The sequence below is a fragment of the Paralichthys olivaceus genome, chromosome 3 (genome assembly GCF_024713975.1).
Source record: "Paralichthys olivaceus isolate ysfri-2021 chromosome 3, ASM2471397v2, whole genome shotgun sequence".
Lineage (NCBI taxonomy): Eukaryota > Metazoa > Chordata > Actinopteri > Pleuronectiformes > Paralichthyidae > Paralichthys > Paralichthys olivaceus.
Window position 1 is genome coordinate 2,203,464 of NC_091095.1, and position 19,761 is coordinate 2,223,224.

Here is a 19,761-nt window from a genome sequence, read left to right on the forward strand (position 1 = left end):
TGCAAGCAAGATAAGACAGCAATAATTACACAAAAAGAAATTGTGTTTTTCATTGCAACAAGTTATAACGTGAAAAATATGATTTATCAAAACCAACCATAAGAATAAATACATATACGGCTGTTGGACCAAACCATCCTAAGGTTAAAACTTGGTAGGGTTTCCAGACATTAATTAATAACTTGATTTAATGGGATTAAAAAGACAGAATACTACAGAGGGGGACAGGGTGTCTGATGTTCAAGATGACTGGGTCAGTTAATTCATGAAGGCGTCAAATTCAGTTCAACTTCAACTATTGTCACTTTGTCAACAACTACAGACCAATAGATTTCCGAGACAACTCTGAATTATTGAACAGATGTATCACAGTAGCATCTCTGACACAATGGTTGGAGCTTCTTCACTGAGGTGAAGACTGGTGTCAGATGGTACTGATGAAGATTAACTTCCTTTATTTATCCCACAAGGGGAAATTCTTTTTACACTCATTTTACACTTTTAACACATGCAGTTCAACCCCCCCCACCCCCCCCAAACACACACACACACACACAGAGGGCTCAAAGACATGCACATGCACATTTGTGGAGAGAGATTGTAGAGTAGAGTAGAGTGATGGGCAGCCCCAGGAGAAGCGCCCCGTGAGCAATTGGGGAATTGGGGGGCATGGTGCCTTGCTCAAGGGCACATCAGCAGTGCCCAGGAGGTGAACTGACACCTCTCCAGCTACCAGTCCACCTTCCGTACCCATGGTACAGCTTGTTTTCTAGACTCGGGTCAGCAAATCTTGGGTAAAACTGAGTCTGAACTGGTTCAAAGCAGTGGATTGTTGGACACAGTGTTTATATAACTCGTTTGGAAGAAGGGAGTTATGCATACTTGAGCTTGGCATTGCTTTGCAGCTCAGTGATTTTCTTTGATAAACTGTGTTGTGCAATAGATATGATCAGTTTATTTTGTTCACTTTGTAGAAGTAACACTTTATCTGCGTATCCACGTGTTGTTTCAGTTCAACAACACAAATAGATGAATTTCCCACTCTGTTGTAATGAAGCAACTTGTTATTCAGGATTCCTAAACTTTTTTTCTCTTTCTCATAATGTCTCTTTACATTATCAACACCAACCATGACTGCTAATCCAACCTCAACAACTGCAGTGACAACTACAACTACAGGTGCAACTACAGCAACTCCAACCATGACCACAACTCCAACAACAACTACAACTACAGCTCCAACAACAACTACAACTACAGTCCCAACAACAACTACAACTACAGCTCCAACTACTACAACTACAGTCCCAACAACAACTCCAACCACTACTGCTTCAACTACAACAACTACAGCCCCAACCTCAACTACAGCTCCAACCACAACAACTACAGCTCCAACCACAACAACTACAGCTTCAACTACAATAACCACAGCTTCAACTACAACAACTACAGCCCCAACCACAACTACAGCTTCAACTACAGCTCCAACTACAACAACTACAGCTCCAAATACAACCGCAGCCCCAACAACCACAACTACAGCCCCAACAACCACAACTACAGCTCCAACTACAACAACTACTGCTTCAACTACAACAGCTACAGCCCCAACCACAACAACTACAACTCCAACTACAGCTTCAACTACAGCTCCAACTACAGCCCCAACAACCACAACTACAGCTCCAACTACAACAACTACTGCTTCAACGACAACAACTACAGCCCCAACCACAACAACTACAACTCCAACCACAACAACTACAGCTCCAACCACAACAACTACAGCCCCAACCACAATAACTACAACTCCAACCACAACAACTACAGCTCCAACTACTACAACTACAGCTCCAACTACAACTACAGCCCCAACAACCACAACTACAGCTCCAACGACAACAACTACCCCCCCAACTACAACTACAGGTCCAACCACAACAACTACAACTACAGCTTCAACTACAGCTCCAACTACAACAACTACAGCCCCAACCACAACAACTCCAACCACAACTACAGCTCCAACTACAACAACTACAGCTCCAACCACAACAACTACAGCTTCAACTACAACAACCACAGCTCCAATTACAACAACTACAACCCCAACCACAGCTCCAACTACAACAACTACAGCTTCAACTACAGCTCCAACTACAGCTCCAACTACCACAACTACAGCTACAACTACAGCCCAAACAACCACAACTACAGCTCCAATTACAACAACTACCACTTCAACTACAACAACTACAGCCCCAACAACCACAACTACATCTCCAACCACAACTACAGCTTCAACTACAGCCCCAACCACAACAACTCCAACCACAACTACAGCTCCAACTACAACAACTACAGCTCCAACCACAACAACTACAGCTTCAACTACAACAACCACAGCTCCAATTACAACAACTACAACCCCAACCACAGCTCCAACTACAACAACTACAGCTTCAACTACAGCTCCAACTACAGCTCCAACTACCACAACTACAGCTCCAACTACAGCCCAAACAACCACAACTACAGCTCCAATTACAACAACTACCACTTCAACTACAACAACTACAGCCCCAACAACCACAACTACATCTCCAACCACAACTACAGCTTCAACTACAGCTCCAACCACAACAACTACAGCTTCAACTACAATAACCACAGCTTCAACCACAACAACTACAGCCCCAATAACCACATCTACAGCTCCAACTTCAACTACAGCCCCAACAACCACAACTACAGCTCCAACTACAACAACCACAGCTCCAACCACAACAACCACATCTCCGACTTCAACTACAGCCCCAACAACCATAACTACAGCTCCTCCTACAACAACTACTGCTTCAACGACAACAACTACAGCTTCAACTACAACAACCACAGCTCCAACCACAACAACCACAGCTCCAACTACAACAACTACAACTTCAACCACAACTACAGCTCCAACTACAGCAACTACAACTCCAACCACAACAACTACAGCTTCAACTACAACAACAGCTCCAACTACAACAACTACAGCTCCAACCACAACAACTACAGCTTCAACTACAATAACCACAGCTCCAACTACAACAACTACAGCCCCAACCACAACAACTACAACTCCAACCACAACTACAGCTCCAACTACAACAACTACAGCCCCAACCACAACAACTACAACTCCAACCACAACTACAGCTCCAACTACAACAACTACAGCTCCAACCACAACAACTACAGCTTCAACTACAACAACAACAGCTCCAACTACAACAACTACAGCCCCAACCACAATAACTACAACTCCAACCACAACAACCACAGCTCCAACTACAACAACTACAGCCCCAACCACAATAACTACAACTCCAACCACAACAACTACAGCTTCAACTACAACAACTACAACTCCAACCACAACTACAGCTTCAACTACAGCTCCAACCACAACAACAACAGCTTCAACTACAATAACCACAGCTTCAACTACAACAACTACAGCTTCAACTACAGCTCCAACTACAACAACTACAGCCCCAACAACCACAACTACAGCTCCAACTTCAACTACAGAACCAACAACCACAATTACAGCTCCAACTACAACAACTACAGCTTCAACTACAGCTCCAACTACAACAACTACAGCCCCAACAACCACAACTACAGCTCCAACAACCACAACTACAGCTCCAACTACAACAACTACAGCCCCAACAACCACAACTACAGCTCCAACTTCAACTACAGGACCAACAACAACAACTACAGCTCCAACTACAACAACTACCGCTTCAACTACAACAACTACAGCCCCAACCACAATAACTACAACTCCAACCACAACAACTACAGCCCCAACAACCACAACTACAGCTCCAACTACAACAACTACCGCTTCAACTACAACAACTACAGCCCCAACCACAACAACTACAACTCCAACCACAACTACAGCTTCAACTACAGCTCCAACCACAACAACTACAGCTTCAACTACAATAACCACAGCTCCAACTACAACAACTACAGCCCCAACAACCACAATTACAGCAACAACTGCAACAACTACAGCCCCAACAACCACAACTACAACTACAGCTTCAACTACAGCTCCAACTACAACAACTACAGCCCCAACAACCACAACTACAGCTCTGACTACAACTACAGCCCCAACAACCACAACTACAGCTTCAACTACAACAACTACCGCTTCAACTACAACAACTACAGCCCCAACCACAACAACTACAACTCCAACCACAACTACAGCTTCAACTACAGCTCCAACCACAACAACTACAGCTTCAACAACAATAACCACAGCTCCAACTACAACAACTACAGCCCCAACAACCACAATTACAGCAACAACTGCAACAACTACAGCCCCAACAACCACAACTACAACTACAGCTTCAACTACAGCTCCAACTACAACAACTACAGCCCCAACAACCACAACTACAGCTCTGACTACAACTACAGCCCCAACAACCACAACTACAGCTTCAACTACTGCTCCAACTACAACAACTACAGCCCCAACAACCACAACTACAGCTCCAACTACAACAACTACAGCTTCAACTACAACAGCTACAGCCCCAACAACCACAACTCCAACTCCAACTACAGCTTCAACTACAGCCCCAACAACCACAACTACAGCCCCAACAACCACAACTACAGCTCCAACTACAACAACTACTGCTTCAACGACAACAACTACAGCCCCAACCACAACCACTACAACTCCAACCACAACTACAGCTCCAACTACAACAACTACAGCTCCAACCACAACAACTACAGCTTCAACTACAGCAACCACAGCTCCAACTACAACAACTACAGCCCCAACCACAATAACTCCAACTCCAACCACAACAACTACAGCTCCAACTACCACAACTACAGCTCCAACTACAACTACAGCCCCAACAACCACAACTACAGCTCCAACTACAACAACTACCGCTTCAACTACAACAACTACAGCCCCAACCACAACAACTACAGCTCCAACCACAACAACTACAGCTTCAACTACAATAACCACAGCTCCAACTACAACAACTACAGCCCCAACAACCACAATTACAGCAACAACTGCAACAACTACAGCCCCAACAACCACAATTACAGCTCCAACTACAACAACTACAGCCCCAACCACAATAACTACAGCAACAACTACAGGACCAAGCACCACCACTGGAGAAGAAACAACAACCCAAGGTAACTGACTTCAAATTGTCATGACTTCATAATGTAAATTTTCCCAGTGTGGTTGAAATACAACTCGGTCAGGATTGTAAATCAACCTGAGATCCAATGATAATCTAAAACATAATACAGGGGTTATGTATTTTTGTAGTATGTGAGGATCCCTCTCCCAGACGGACAGAAGTGCAATAGATGTGTAATGAAGAACGTCAGCATAATCAGAGTATTTACAGTCTTGGTTAGAATAAACAGTTTGTTGCATGATGGAAGGTAAAGGAACTGAGGAATTATTGTCAATAATGGTAGAGTATCTGAGCAGACATGTTGTATATCAAACAGTCTTGCTGTAATCATAGTCCACTATCAGGATCGACAATCACGATCGGATGCCATCATAGCCCACAATCCATTCTAATGATCCAGCATTTCCATCACGATCAGCCAGCACAATCTCTGATTCGCAATCCACCATCATATTTCACGATGTGGCTGATAGCTGAAAGCTCTCCTACTCTACTTTTCGATATTTTAGGGACAACAAGCAAGCCTGAATTCTGGGAGCGCAGTGCTCTAGTAGGGTGACATGGTACTATGAGCTCTTTAAGCTCTTAATGATGGAGCCATATTATTAAGGGCCTTGTAGGTGAGGAGGAGAATATTAAATTGTTCAATTATATTTAACCGGAAGCCAGTGTAGTGAAGCTAATACAGGACAAATGTGGTCTCTTTTCCTGGTTCTTGTCAGGACATGGGCGGCAGCATTTTGGACAAGCTGTAGGGTTTTTAATGACTTACTGCTGGAGCCTGATAATAAGGAATTACAATAATCTGGGTGTAACAAAGCCATGAACTAGTTTTTCTGCATCTTTTTAGGACAGGACATGTCTGATCTTTGAGATGCTGTGTAAGTGAAAGAAGGCGGTCGCAGAAATTAGTTTTAAGTGAGAATCAAAAATCTGGATCAAAGATGAATTCAAATTCCTGACTGCTTCAATGGAAGCAAGGGCAATGTCATCTAGCGCAGCTACTGTATATCATTAGATGATGATATCTAAGGTGTTTAGGGCCAAGTATTAGACCCTCTGTTTTATCTGAGTTTAAAAAGAGAAACATGCTTGAAGTTTAGTTCATTGATTACACTATTCTGGTTTTATTGATATGTATAACTGGGTGTCATCCGCATGGCATGGTTAACTTTGGTGTGCACAGATGACTCACATTAATTTGCACAAGTTTGAATCGATCTGAAAAATAGGATTTAAACCAGTTTAGGGCGGTTCTTTTAATGCAAATGAACTGTTCCATTCTCTTTAATAAAATATGATGATCAATAGTGTTGAATGCCGCACTGCGATCTAACAGGACAAGGACAGACACAAACCCTAGTCTTTTTTATCTTCTCAGTTGTTTTGTTGTGATACTTGATTTCGTCTGTAGTGTTGGGTATTGTGGAAACATACATGTCTGTGAGCTTACCTGGTTTTTCAGGTTACATGAGAGCAGCCTCTATCCCTGCTACCTTGTCACTCTCTCTGAAGGAGGAGCAAAGCTCAACTAAGGCTCAATGTAAAACAAAGAAAAACTACCACTCTGTTGTTGGAGTAGTGAGGAGTAACACCACTCATCATGGAAAGAACAATACTCTATTGTATATTTTTGCTTGGATATTTTCATGCATCCTGCGCACAAGGTCAGAATTCATTGCAAGTGATATTTGTCTGCATTTTATGATACGTACTTTAGGAGAGTAAACAGTCGAATACTTCACGAGCAGCTCAGTGGTGGTTAGTGATTTGTGTGTGTTATCCATTTAAAATTCCCAAAAAGTTTTTGCCTGCTACTGGTGTCTCGCTTAAAAACATATTATTGTTGTCTGATGAAATAAACATAATTTCCAATTTCTGTAAGAAAAATATGACAACAATAATTAAACAAAAAGAAAATGTGTTATTTTGTTATAACACAGGATTTTGTAAGACTAACCTTAAGAATAAATACATATACGGCTACGGCTGTTGGACTAAACCATCCTCAAGTTAAAACATGGTAAAGGGTTTCTAGAGATGAATTAATAACTTGATTTAATGGGATTAAAAAGAAACAATTCATTGGGTTTACTTCATTTCCAAGATGACATTTGGTACTTGAATGTCTCTTTGTCAAGGACATTGGAGAATCATGAACACGCACACAAATGTAAGAGATATGTGTCATGCTGGTCATTTTTTCTAATTTGTAAACTTTTTTCTCTTTCTCTCATAATGTCTCTTTACATAATCAACACCAACCAAAACTGCTAATCCAACTTCAACAACTGCAGTAACAACTACTGCCACAACTCCAACCACTACTACTACAACTCCAACAACTACAGTCGCAACTACAGCAACTACCACTGCAGCCACAACAGCTACAGCCCCAATAACAACAACTGAAACAACTACAGTCCCAACCACATCTACAGCCCCAACTACATCTCCAACTACAACAACCACAACTACAGCTCCAACTACAGCCCCAATTACAGCCACAACCACAACTACGGCTTCAACTTCAACAACTACAGCACCAACAACCACAACAACTACAGCTTCAACAACAATAACTACAGCTCCAACAACCACAATTACAGCCCCAACAACCACACCAACTACAGCTCCAACTACAACAACTACAGCCCCAACAACCACAACTACAGCTCCAACGACTACAACTACAGCCCCCACCACAACAACTACAGCCCCAACTACAACAACAACTACAGCCCCCACCACAGCAGATACAGCAACAACTACAACAACTACAGCTCCAACTACAACAACTACAGCCCAAACAACCGCAACTACAGCTCCAACTACAACTACAGCCCCCACCACAGCAGATACAGCAACAACTACAACAACTACAGCTCCAACTACAACAACTACAGCCCAAACAACTGCAACTACAGCTCCAACGACTACAACTACAGCCCCCACCACAATAACTACAGCCCCAACTACAACAACTACAGCCCAAACAACCGCAACTACAGCTCCAACTACAACAACTACAGCCCAAACAACTGCAACTACAGCTCCAACGACTACAACTACAGCCCAAACAACCGCATCTACAGCTCCAACTACAACAACTACAGCCCAAACAACCGCAACTACAGCTCCAACTACAACTACAGCCCCCACCACAGCAGATACAGCAACAACTACAACAACTACAGCTCCAACTACAACAACTACAGCCCAAACAACTGCAACTACAGCTCCAACAACTACAACTACAGCCCAAACAACCGCATCTACAGCTCCAACTACAACAACTACAGCCCAAACAACCGCAACTACAGCTCCAACTACAACAACTACAGCCCAAACAACTGCAACTACAGCTCCAACGACTACAACTACAGCCCAAACAACCGCATCTACAGCTCCAACTACAACAACTACAGCCCAAACAACCGCAACTACAGCTCCAACTACAACTACAGCCCCCACCACAGCAGATACAGCAACAACTACAACAACTACAGCTCCAACTACAACAACTACAGCCCAAACAACCGCAACTACAGCTCCAACGACTACAACTACAGCCCCCACCACAATAACTACAGCCCCAACTACAACAACTACAGCCCAAACAACCGCAACTACAGCTCCAACTACAACAACTACAGCCCAAACAACTGCAACTACAGCTCCAACAACTACAACTACAGCCCAAACAACCGCATCTACAGCTCCAACTACAACAACTACAGCCCAAACAACCGCAACTACAGCTCCAACTACAACAACTACAGCCCAAACAACTGCAACTACAGCTCCAACGACTACAACTACAGCCCAAACAACCGCATCTACAGCTCCAACTACAACAACTACAGCCCAAACAACCGCAACTACAGCTCCAACTACAACAACTACAGCCCAAACAACTGCAACTACAGCTCCAACGACTACAACTACAGCCCAAACAACCACATCTACAGCTCCAACTACAACAACTACAGCCCAAACAACTGCAACTACAGCTCCAACGACTACAACTACAGCCCAAACAACCGCATCTACAGCTCCAACTACAACAACTACAGCCCAAATAACCGCAACTACAGCTCCAACTACAACAACTACAGCTCCAACCACAACGCCTCCAGCCCCAACTACAACACCCCCAACTACAACACCTCCAGCCCCCACCACATTAACTACAGGTGTAACCACATCCCCAGGTAACTGACCTTAAATTGTCATGACCTCATATTATATATTATCACAGTGTGGTTAAAATAGATCAACCTGAGATAAAATGAGAATCTAAAACATAATACAGTGGTAATTTATTTTTTCAATTTATTTTCAATTAGTGGACATAAGCACCAAATTGTTAAAATAACATTCGGGCAATATCCCAGAGAGATTCCTGGTGTGATCTGCAGGATCCTCAAAGAAAGTGTGTCAAAGTGTCAAACTCAATTTTATTTCTTCGTTCACAACTTTTAAACAGTCAATGTAGCCATAAAGCACGACTGTAGTATTGTTGTTGAGTATTTAACACTACATAAAATGTCATCTGCATTTATATAATTTGTTTGAGAATATTTAAACACACTTAATTGACGGGACCTACTTTAATTTCGTGGTCAAAGACTTTTAGTGATGATGTCTCAGTATTACTCTTCATAATACTCTATTCACAAGGATTTTAACATTGAATTTCACAAAGTACTTTTTTTTATTCATTTTTGTTTGAATCAATTTCCAAATGTTAAGCGCTGTCAATCCCTGCAGGCCCGACAGCAGTAGCATATCTTCAAATGAAGATCTCCTTGTCTGGTGAGGTCAGCAATTCCACCATCGTTGAGCTTGTCAGTCAGGTATGTAAAACAGAAATGTTAAAAAGCTCTTCCGTTAAATCTCTTCACTCGATATGATCCGCGATAATGCATGCACACCGTACAAATGGAGGGAGTGAAGGAGATTGATCTACTGATGTTGACTCTGTGTTTTTCTCTCCACGTAGTTCATTAAAAACCAGCTCCTGAATGGCACCGCCCACACAGTGAACGTGAAAACCATTCAAAGGGTCAGAGTTGCCCCATAGAAGCTCATCATTTAAATGGGCAATTCATCATAATGACTTCATTATATCTGGAGAAACATATTTGAGTTTTGTGACAGATAGCTTAACACACGAAATGCCATTGTGCTCCACTGTGCTGCAAAGATCTACAGCGTCTATTTCCAACCCACCAGAAGAAGCTGGATTGTGCTCAAGGTGTAAGAGAAGGTGTTTTGGGGGAAATGCAGAAGCTTGGAAGTCCCCTCATGGACCTCTTATTTTGTGAAGTAGCGTGTAAATTATTTGCAGCACAGCACAGTTGATTTTATTTCCCAGGATTGTAAATAATAGAGAAGTGCATCTGACTCAAGTGTCAAGTTATTTGCACAGTAAGCTGGGAATCTCAAACCAAGAAATCTGATCCGTTGAGGTGTTTTTTTTATAACAATGTGTCGGTAAATCCCATGCTTTGTTACTGGAGCAGTAGCTATGCTGCCCTTCAGTGTAACCAGGAAACTCCTGAACAGTTTCTCGCTCACTCCTCCCTTTCAATTCTCATAAATGTGAAAATGATTCACCACAAACAAAAATAACCTTGGTGAGCGCCTGGCGAGTTATTTAGGAACGTTGTCAGTATTACTGGCAACATGCACTGTCACGTCCAATGAATGTAAACTTCTTTTGTCTTGCCATTAAAAGAATTATTTACAACTCGTCTTTCCAGTTCACCAGAGGAACAGCATGCGAAAGCACTGCTTGATAGTCAAGTGGTGCTTTCACATACTTTTTGAAGGTGATTAAGTTTCTGTGAGCAGATAATTCTTTCTGCTCCATGGGCTCGATTATGTTGTGTTTGTGTGATTAAACCATTGGTGACGTTGAACTTTAATCTGTATTTATGAATTGGACACATGGCTCCAGCCCCCCCCCAACCCTCAAAAGGATAAGCGATATAATGAATGTGTAAATATAGACAATTATTTAGCATAGAGACACTTTATTTCTCGAGCAGTTACACTGTTTTTATGTTGCACCATTTCCTTTTGAAAAAGATTAATAAAGAGACATTTGCTTTAAAAGTAAATTCATTGTATTCTTTAATTTAATAAAACATTTTTTAAAAGAAACTTTGTGCAGCATCTGTTTTTTTTAAAGCACACAGAAGTATATACAATCTGTCGAGATCGCCGATTAAACATGTTTTGAAAAAAATATAACAGAGTGTAAATGTTGCTTGTATAACGATTGGATTAGCTATTCTTTTAAGAGGCCTGAAATATCTGTATGAAAATATGTACAAACTGGAGGTACATGAATTTAGGATAGTTTCTTTGAATAACTATTAAAAGTTTAAAAGAAAACGTAGCTGACGAACTTGTCCTGTGGAATTCATTTACGACGACTGCAGTTGAGCGTGCATCGTACAATATGGCACAATGCATTCTACCTCATCTGTCATCTACTTCCTTAATGGTCACAATTGTAGTCTCCTGTACAAAACAACAGACGTTTCCATGTTGATGTTTCCATGATGCAAAAGAAATGACACAGCTGCTCTTATACAATCGACTCTGAATGAATGAGGCTTAAAAAAAAAAAAACTAGGCTCAGCTTTGTCGTCAGGTGACAGGAGTTCAAGTGACTTAAAGCAACTAACTGCACACAGACCGCCACTTATACCCCTCGCCGTGATGCAGCGTTCGCCTCAGGCTCAAACCTCTGAGTGCCACAAGGTCAGTTTCAGCAGGACACGATGTTTTCAGGAGAGCTTCCAGTTCCTAAACTTGTCATCAATTCTGTGCAGATGTCCACTCCGTCTCTCTGCAGACGTGTGAAGCCCAGGGCCTCGTGCACGGCTCTGCTCAGCAGCGCCAACAGAACCGCAGGCCCCGCCACGGCCCTCGGCAGGAAGAGCTCCAGAGCGCAGGTGGAGGCGTGGGGGAGACCATCCTGGAAAAAGGAATTCAAAGCAAAAGAAATGTGACATGAAGATTGATCTTGACACTGAAGAAAAGAAGTATAAATCATAACGAGCAGCCCGAAGTTGCCAGGATGTCGTTCTCAAGACGAACAGTTCAGATGCGTCGTCTTTAAAAAGCCACACAGTCTGAATGAATCACACGTTGACCTCTGTCAGGGAGGTTATGTCCAAATCTGGAACGTTTAGGGGCCTGATATGTACGAATGTGTGTAATCTGGTGCCGATCCAATTAAATATCCAGATCTAGTGAATTTACATGTGGTTTCATTAATGGACAGTTGGGCCTTGGTGGAGGAATGCACCATATCTAGTTCAGGATTACACACATTTATTTTGGATTTCCAAAGTTTTAACTTTGCCCAAGAAATGAATTAAACATAAACAGATGCAGAGAAATGGACAGATCCAGGACTTTTGTTCTTACTGGTAGTATATATATAGTATATATATATATATATACACACATATATTTATGGAACAGGTATCTATGAGTGTGCAGTTTTGTGTGGCTTGAATGAATTTGAAGGGACCATCAGGCCTTGGTGGAAGTATGTGTTCTACTGAGATCTATTCCAGTATCAGCTGAGAATACTTTGTGGACAATGTTCTCAGTCGAGTGTCATATCACCAAGTCTCACTCAGATCTGACGAGGACCTACCTGGGAGTAGAAATGCAGAGAGATCAACCTGGGGAACCCAAGAGGAGGCAGGTGATCCGCTCCGGTGATGAAGACCAGGACGTCCTCAAAGGAAACATCTGCCTGATCATCTGATGATGCACATGAAGGAATTATCTGAATAAAACGCTCCGTCAGCTCAACCTCAACACTTCAAATCCTTACTTCCATCCATCCGTCTGTGCTTACCGCTAATGACGGTGAGGACCGTTTCCCAGTGTCCCACTGTGGCCTCCTCCGCCGCCCTCAGCTGGGAATCTACGTGGCTGTAGCAGACGTGGAAGAGATGTTTGAACTCCTCCAGGGTCAGAGGCTCCTGCTGTGCGCTCGTCATCACTGGGACAAATGCCTCCCAGTGGGACTGTACCGTATCCCACAATCCACCACAGCTGTTCATCCCCTCGGTGAACTGGGAGATCATACTGGCCACCCTGACAGACAGACAGACAGAGGGACTCAGTTAGACAATAAGAATCTTTTCTCATGTTTTAAATATTGTTCGTTCTTTGTTGATCTATTGCACTTCTGTCTGTCTGATGAGTAAATTCAAACATATTTTAGAGGCTGGTATCGATGAGTGTGTCCAGTTTCGTGCAGATCCTACTGAGTGCCCTCCTACTGTATGTGTGTGTGTGTGTGTGTGTGTGTGTGTGTGTGCATGTACCTGTGGTAGATGTAGTGTTTGACCAGGCCCACGTAGATGGCTGGTATTTGATCGGAACCGGCTGAATAGATCCCAGGGATCCCGCAGCTCGATACCCAGTCACACAGATTGGGAGACAGCAGCTTCACATCAGTGCAACTCTGCAGCTGGAAGAGGAACATTATTTATATTCTTATACTGGTTCTACACGTGCAACAATAAGAACTGAGTGTTTTCATTTTCAAGTTGCACATTAACATTTGTATTGAAGTGTGGGTGTCTGTGTGTGTGTGTGTGTGTGTGTGTGGGGCGGGGGGGTACCTGTTGCAATCGCTGCTGCACTTCAGCATCAACAATGTCTGCAGAACTGAAATCCTCCAAAGATGGATTGCGGCCACACATCAACTGTTAATACATTGTTTAAAATACATTACAAAAGAGACCATGAGAGCTCAGTTACACTCTGACGTGATAACCACTGTGAATCTTTTTTTTTTTTTTTTTTTACAAACAACAACTTAAGAACTAAAAGCTCCTCTAAGTTTATCTCCAAGTTTATCTCAGATCTGGATCGATGACATTTTTTAAATCGCAGATCATCAGCAGGTCAGTCAGTGTGAAACACTCTACCTGGTAAAGTGCAGGGTGGAGACAACGCAGGCCTGGTCCGCCCTGAGTCAGGGACCAGCCAATCAGAACGCCCGCCTGGAAATACTTCCTGTCTTCAAGAGCTGTGAGGTCATAGGTCAAAAACAGGCGTCCTGGACGACCCTCGAACACAGAACTTTGCTGCAGCTCCAGAAGAGTCAACCTGTGTGTGTGTGTGTGAACGTTCATCTTTACATGGTGAATACTTATAAACTGAATGTGCTGCAACAGTCGCTTTGACAAAATCATTGAGAGAGAAGACATGTCAGACACTTGCTGCTTCACAAAGGTGAGGACTTAACATGAAATAATCAGTGATCAGGAAAAAGACATTTGATTTTGCAACACTCAGCGTCCAAATGTCTTATTATGAAAATATCAGTTTAAATTTAAGCTTAATCACGTTTGAGCTCTGATTGAAAACCGAAATATCCAGATTTATAATTAGTCGACAAGCAGAGGAGCGAGAATCCACAATAAACTGCAGCAGGAATATGGAAAAGCAGCTCATCAATCCCAACCTGAAGAACTCTCGGAGAGGCCCCTCGTGTCCCTGGGTCTCCTCTCCACCGAAGGAGACGACGGGTGTCGCCCGGAAACAGAAACCCGGCCTCCTCACCACCTTCTCGGCTCCGTGGAGCAGCTCTCTCCTCCTCGCCTGGACGTGGGTTTCTACATCTGGATTCACGTTCTCCTGGCGGAACAGTCTCAGGACGGCGTCCAGGTCGAGCGGGGACTACACGCCAGAGACAGACTGAAATCATGTCCTCTCGGTTCGTAGACTTTCTTAAACTGTTGCATCACATAAACTCACCTCGTCTGTGGTCCTGTGCAGGAGAGGCTGGACCTGTTCGACCTGCTGATTGTCTCCATCATGGCCGATCTCTGTAGCGGCCTCACAACAAAACTCCGTCCTGACAAGAGACAACAAGCATGTACATGTAATATGATTCATTTGATGTTCATTTACATGTATATACAAATACATCATTAACATACATACAAGTACAAGTATTTTCTATTTTATCTTCAAGTTCTATTTATTTGGTTGTATTTGTGTTTTCTTCTTATTTATAATTACAAATAATAAAGTTTATGGTTAAACTGTAAAAATATCACATTTCCATTTAATCTCTTCATCGTAAGAGTTTGATTACGACAGCTTTAAAATCATTGCCAATGTTTTTAAGATGTATAAAAGTTTGGCGGCGGACATTTTTTAATCCCCAAGATCAGTATCAGCATCACCCCCCCCAAAAGATCCCCATGGATCAGGCTCGAGTTTCTCTCTCACCTGCTCACCACAGGCGCCTCCTTTGCAGACTTCTCACATTCTGCCTGTTGACAGAAAGTTCTTTAACTTAAACATGTAAATATTAAATGAATTGGTTTTCATTTAACATGATACCGTTCCAACATCTGCTACCTGCGGCTCGTCCTGGTGGACGAAGATATACAAAGGTCCGTGTCCAGAAATCCTGAGCACCTGCTCTCCCGTCCAACCGTCTGCGGGGGTGTTAGGGACAAACAGAACCCTGGATCCCTGCAAACACTGGGAACACAAACCTCCACAAATTAATACACTAGAAATTAACTAAAATGCTGAAGCAATGACATTAAACTCAGGATTTCTTGACTCCAAACAGCTTTATTAAGTCTCCTACCAGGAAGAAAATTAATCATAATTGAAGTATTTAAATATTTGATTTTAAAATTCTGTCCTCATTCACACGACCGACGTTCGACTGAGGTAAACTTCAATATCTGTCTTCAAATTCCAATAATTGTGTGTCCTGTTAAAACTGTACATATTAATTTAACTCTTATATTTTGAATGAATGAATATAAAAATTCACAATACACACCTGTAGATACACGAAGGAAAACCTCTGTCTGGCAAACTTCTCCCTGAAGAGCAGCGCCAGCCGACTCTCCATCTGATTGGCCGACCAACTGTAGTCGATGGTGATGCGAGCCGTCGTTCCCATGGTGACCAGAGCTGCTCTTTCTTTGCCTTGAGGAACGAGGTGTCTGCAGAGACAGAGCGGAAATATTTACCTGCTTATTTCAAAATAAAATACAAAAAAAAAAAGGAGACAAGAAAAAGAAACAAGTCACAGTTAGTGGTCCTTCAGCATTCTTTTATTTTTTATTTTTTGTACACACAAAAAAATACCTGACATTTAAATTCAACTTGAAATGAGGTCATTGCTTGTTTTTAGCCTGAACGATTCTCCTCTGGAGCCACATTCAGGCGTGGATCACTTGCACGGACATTGTTCCAATTGATTTGGATTTGGCCGCAAAGCTGTTTAACCCAGAAAGTGTTTTGTGGACTCAAACACTTCACCCACCCCTCCATCGGCACAGTGGTGAGTAGATAACGAGTGAATTTTCATTTTCAGGTGAACTTTAATGGTTGCTCTGTATCTGTCTGAAATGGAAAGGGTTCATCCTCTGAGGAAACTCAGAAGTTCAAAACATTCTGATGGTGACGGGGGATATTATCTGCCAGAGACCACAAAGGTGATCAAATACAAAGAACAGTCAACAGGCTGAGGAGGACTTCAGATATTTGCTCTGCAGAAAACTCTGGTTCACTAATTCTTCTTGAGGGGACACACATTCACCTCTCCAGCTGGGCCAGGTCAGGTTCTCTGGGCAGACACACCACGTCTTTGACCACCAGTCCGGTTCTCTGTGGAACCAGTCTCCTCCATTTCACACGTCTCACTTTGTTTGGCAACAGCTGCAACAGAGAAATACTGACAAATGTAATTTAACCACAAAGCTTTCTTCAGAATCTTCACTTCGGACGCCAAATTCATTTTCTTTTACTTTTTAATTAAAAACCCTCGAGGGAAGCGGAAAATTAAGAGATCTTAAGATTTTGGCTGCGAGTATCACAGGAAACAACTGAAGCACAAATGATGATTATTGGTTGACATCAACAGATAATTAATCCAAGACAAAAAGAATTGAATTAACACAAACAAAATGCAAACTTCTTTTGTACACATGATTAAATATTCAAGTTTAAAATGTACTTTAAGTTGATTTTGATGTGTGAGAGACACCAATACCACTTTACTCTATGATGGGATTTAGCTCTAATGCTATTCAGACTGTGATACACAAACTGAACAGACAATAGATTGATTTGACAAACTGATTCATTCACTGAGTAACAAACTGACGTCATTTAAACCCAGCTGCTCCTCATTGTTCTCAGGGTTCGTGTTTAAAAGAGACTGAATTTGCTTGATCACTGCTACTGATTAAAAGTTCAATACATGATCCCAGCAGAGAAGATTTAAAACATGGAGGCGAGTGAAGGTTTATTTCATCAGGAGATCCACAAATCTGTGCATTTGAATCCAGATGTGTATATAAATATATATAAAAATATATAAAAAGGATCATCTACCTCCACAAATTCTCTCCCAGACACTTTGCGGGAAGGAAGCACCTGCAGAGAGGCACAGAAAGAAAAGAGGTTTCAATAAACAGAAACATGTTATATAAAGACATATAAATATAAATCTTCATCACTCACCTCCATTTCTATCTCTATCTCCTCCATGAAGCCTGAAGGGACAGGGGTGCAGTGCTCGGTCTCCTCCCTGGCCGGGGGCTCAGATCTGGGCCCGTCCCGCTGCCCGGGGTGGGTCTGGACCTGGGTCTGGACCTCAGGCTCTGGTTCCTTGTCACAGTCGGGGACCAGAGGATGCTCCAGGTGTCTCTGAGAACAAGACAAGGAAGAGGAGGTTAAACCACAGAACTAACAGCACCACAGTTTATATGTATAAGTGTAGACCGTGTGTTTCTTGCTGCAGTCTTTGTCTGAAATGTGATACTGAAGTTGTTGTAATGAAGAATCTTTATCTTTATCTTATTTTGGTTTATGACCCTTGAAAACAGGACAATGCCTCGATGTCCAGTTATAATACGATCAATATAGCAAAGGTCTAATACATCAATTCAATGCTGATGCAAGTGTTAAACCACAAAGAGTTAAAAACCATATCGTCCACCCCTGTAGTGTCTCAGTGAATCCAGAAGAACGGGGAAGTTATTTTCTTTCACTGTACAGTTGAAATGATCTGAGCATCTTAAAAACCAGGACAAACAAAAGTAAAGCTCAGATTCCAGAAGGAAGAAGTGAAAAAAAACTGTTAAATCCAAATCTGAAACAATGAGCTCGACTGTTTTATGGCTTTAAACTCATCAGTTCCTCCTGAAGACAACATTGAGACACGTGAGCCGCCTGCAGAGATCTGCTCTAGAGTTTGAGTTCAGTTGAAGCTGCAGTGATTCAGACGACACACCTGGTGGAAGATGTGTTCCTCCTGCTGCTCCTGTGTTGTTATCACCGTACACAGCTCCTCTGAGGAGAACAGCTTCATCTCTATGTTTTCTGTCATGGTCGGCGACGTCGTCTTCATCTCTCCCAACTTCATCTGTTCACACACAAAACTATTCTTTTTGTTTTTACAATCCTGCTCCTTGTCAGATCTTCTCCTTCCTCAACCACTCTTTCTTTCTCTTTATCCCTTTGTTCTCAGTCTTCTCAGCCCTCTCTTTTGTCTCCGTGCCTTGTCATGCTTTCCATGTCTCCTCACAAAGCTGCAGAACCTCCAGATATCCCTCAGGAGGAGTGGGAGGAGGAGGAGAAGGTGGTGGTCTTCCAAACATGTGAACAGCTGAGCTCTTATTACCTCAAGGTGAGATCCATCAGGGTCCACAGCTCTGATTGGCTCCGGGTCGTCCTCTCCGGCTGTGATTGGTCCAGTGAGGACAGCTCTGAAGGCCTCATTGGTTCAGAGGCTTGAGGAGAAGCTCTGGTTGGTCGTCTTCATCTTTGGTATTAAAACATGTGAACTGAGTATTTAATAGAATACTCAATGTAGATCAGCCACACTTCACACATCCTTTTGTTTTCATCATCAACCCGATGATTGAATCACTTTTACTTGATTACTTATTCTAATTCAAATATTTGTACCATGTTTCAAAAATACTACATAGATATAAAATATGAAAAAACAGACTTATATGAATTTCCCATAAAACCCTTTAAAGTATTTTATTCTATGCTTTTACTGCATTTTTTAAAGAAAACTCGTAAATGAGGACTTCCTGAACTTTGCTTCTAAACATTAACAGGCGTCATGACTGACAGAATAACTTGATGACTCTGATCTAATCTTCACATTTGGAACAAAGACAAAAAAGTGCTGAGTGTTTGTGTAGAGTCACACAGTCACACACCCTCTTTCTGGTGAAACTGAGGTGACACAACACAACTCACGCACACAAAATGAACTGTAATCAATGTTGGTCAACCGAAGCAGCAGCAGCAGCACAACATTCCTTTATCCTGCAGGAGCGATCGTTGACGCCTGACTTCAGTATCAGCAGCTTCATGCAACTCATGTGGACTTTAAATAAGATAAAAAAGAGTGAATGCATTTTTCTGCCTTCGTGAAATCTCAGATATCTGATGA

General features: G+C 42.3%; 2 protein-coding genes across 2 annotated transcripts; one reads left to right on the forward strand and one right to left on the reverse strand.

Annotated features, from left to right (window-relative positions):
- Window positions 1-669: 669 nt before the first annotated feature.
- Window positions 670-7,692, forward strand: LOC138407299 (homeobox protein 2-like). Its single transcript, XM_069522754.1, has 3 exons — window positions 670-755; window positions 1,162-5,250; window positions 7,559-7,692. Exons 1-3 carry the CDS (start codon window positions 670-672, stop codon window positions 7,671-7,673), a joined length of 4,290 nt encoding a protein of 1,429 aa, XP_069378855.1. The 3' UTR covers window positions 7,674-7,692.
- A 3,693-nt stretch (window positions 7,693-11,385) lies between these two features.
- On the reverse strand, window positions 11,386-19,021 carry LOC109623844 (uncharacterized). Its single transcript, XM_069520654.1, has 15 exons — window positions 18,583-19,021; window positions 17,811-17,996; window positions 17,682-17,723; window positions 16,885-17,003; window positions 16,120-16,285; window positions 15,681-15,806; window positions 15,549-15,592; window positions 15,069-15,168; window positions 14,776-14,990; window positions 14,237-14,417; window positions 13,928-14,011; window positions 13,628-13,773; window positions 13,153-13,394; window positions 12,946-13,055; window positions 11,386-12,255 (listed from the first exon to the last, which is right to left on the reverse strand). The coding sequence occupies exons 1-15, from the start codon at window positions 18,712-18,714 to the stop codon at window positions 12,046-12,048; spliced, it is 2,103 nt and encodes a 700-aa protein (XP_069376755.1). The 5' UTR covers window positions 18,715-19,021; the 3' UTR covers window positions 11,386-12,045.
- Between the last annotated feature and the right edge of the window lie 740 nt (window positions 19,022-19,761).

Bases quoted from the DNA above. Each gene is read 5' to 3' on its own strand.
- LOC109623844 (XM_069520654.1), bottom strand. From the start codon at position 18,714: ATGAAGTTGGGAGAGATGAAGACGACGTCGCCGACCATGACAGAAAAC. The intron at 16,286-16,884 runs GTGAATGTGTGT...CTGTCTCTGCAG, and splicing joins GACCTGGCCCAGCTGGAGAG to ACACCTCGTTCCTCAAGGCA. The intron at 13,056-13,152 runs GTAAGCACAGAC...GTGCATCATCAG, and splicing joins GGTCCTCACCGTCATTAGCG to ATGATCAGGCAGATGTTTCC.
- LOC138407299 (XM_069522754.1), top strand. From the start codon at position 670: ATGGTGCCTTGCTCAAGGGCACATCAGCAGTGCCCAGGAGGTGAACTG. The intron at 756-1,161 runs GTACAGCTTGTT...CAACAACTGCAG, and splicing joins GTCCACCTTCCGTACCCATG to TGACAACTACAACTACAGGT. The intron at 5,251-7,558 runs GTAACTGACTTC...CAACAACTGCAG, and splicing joins AGAAGAAACAACAACCCAAG to TAACAACTACTGCCACAACT.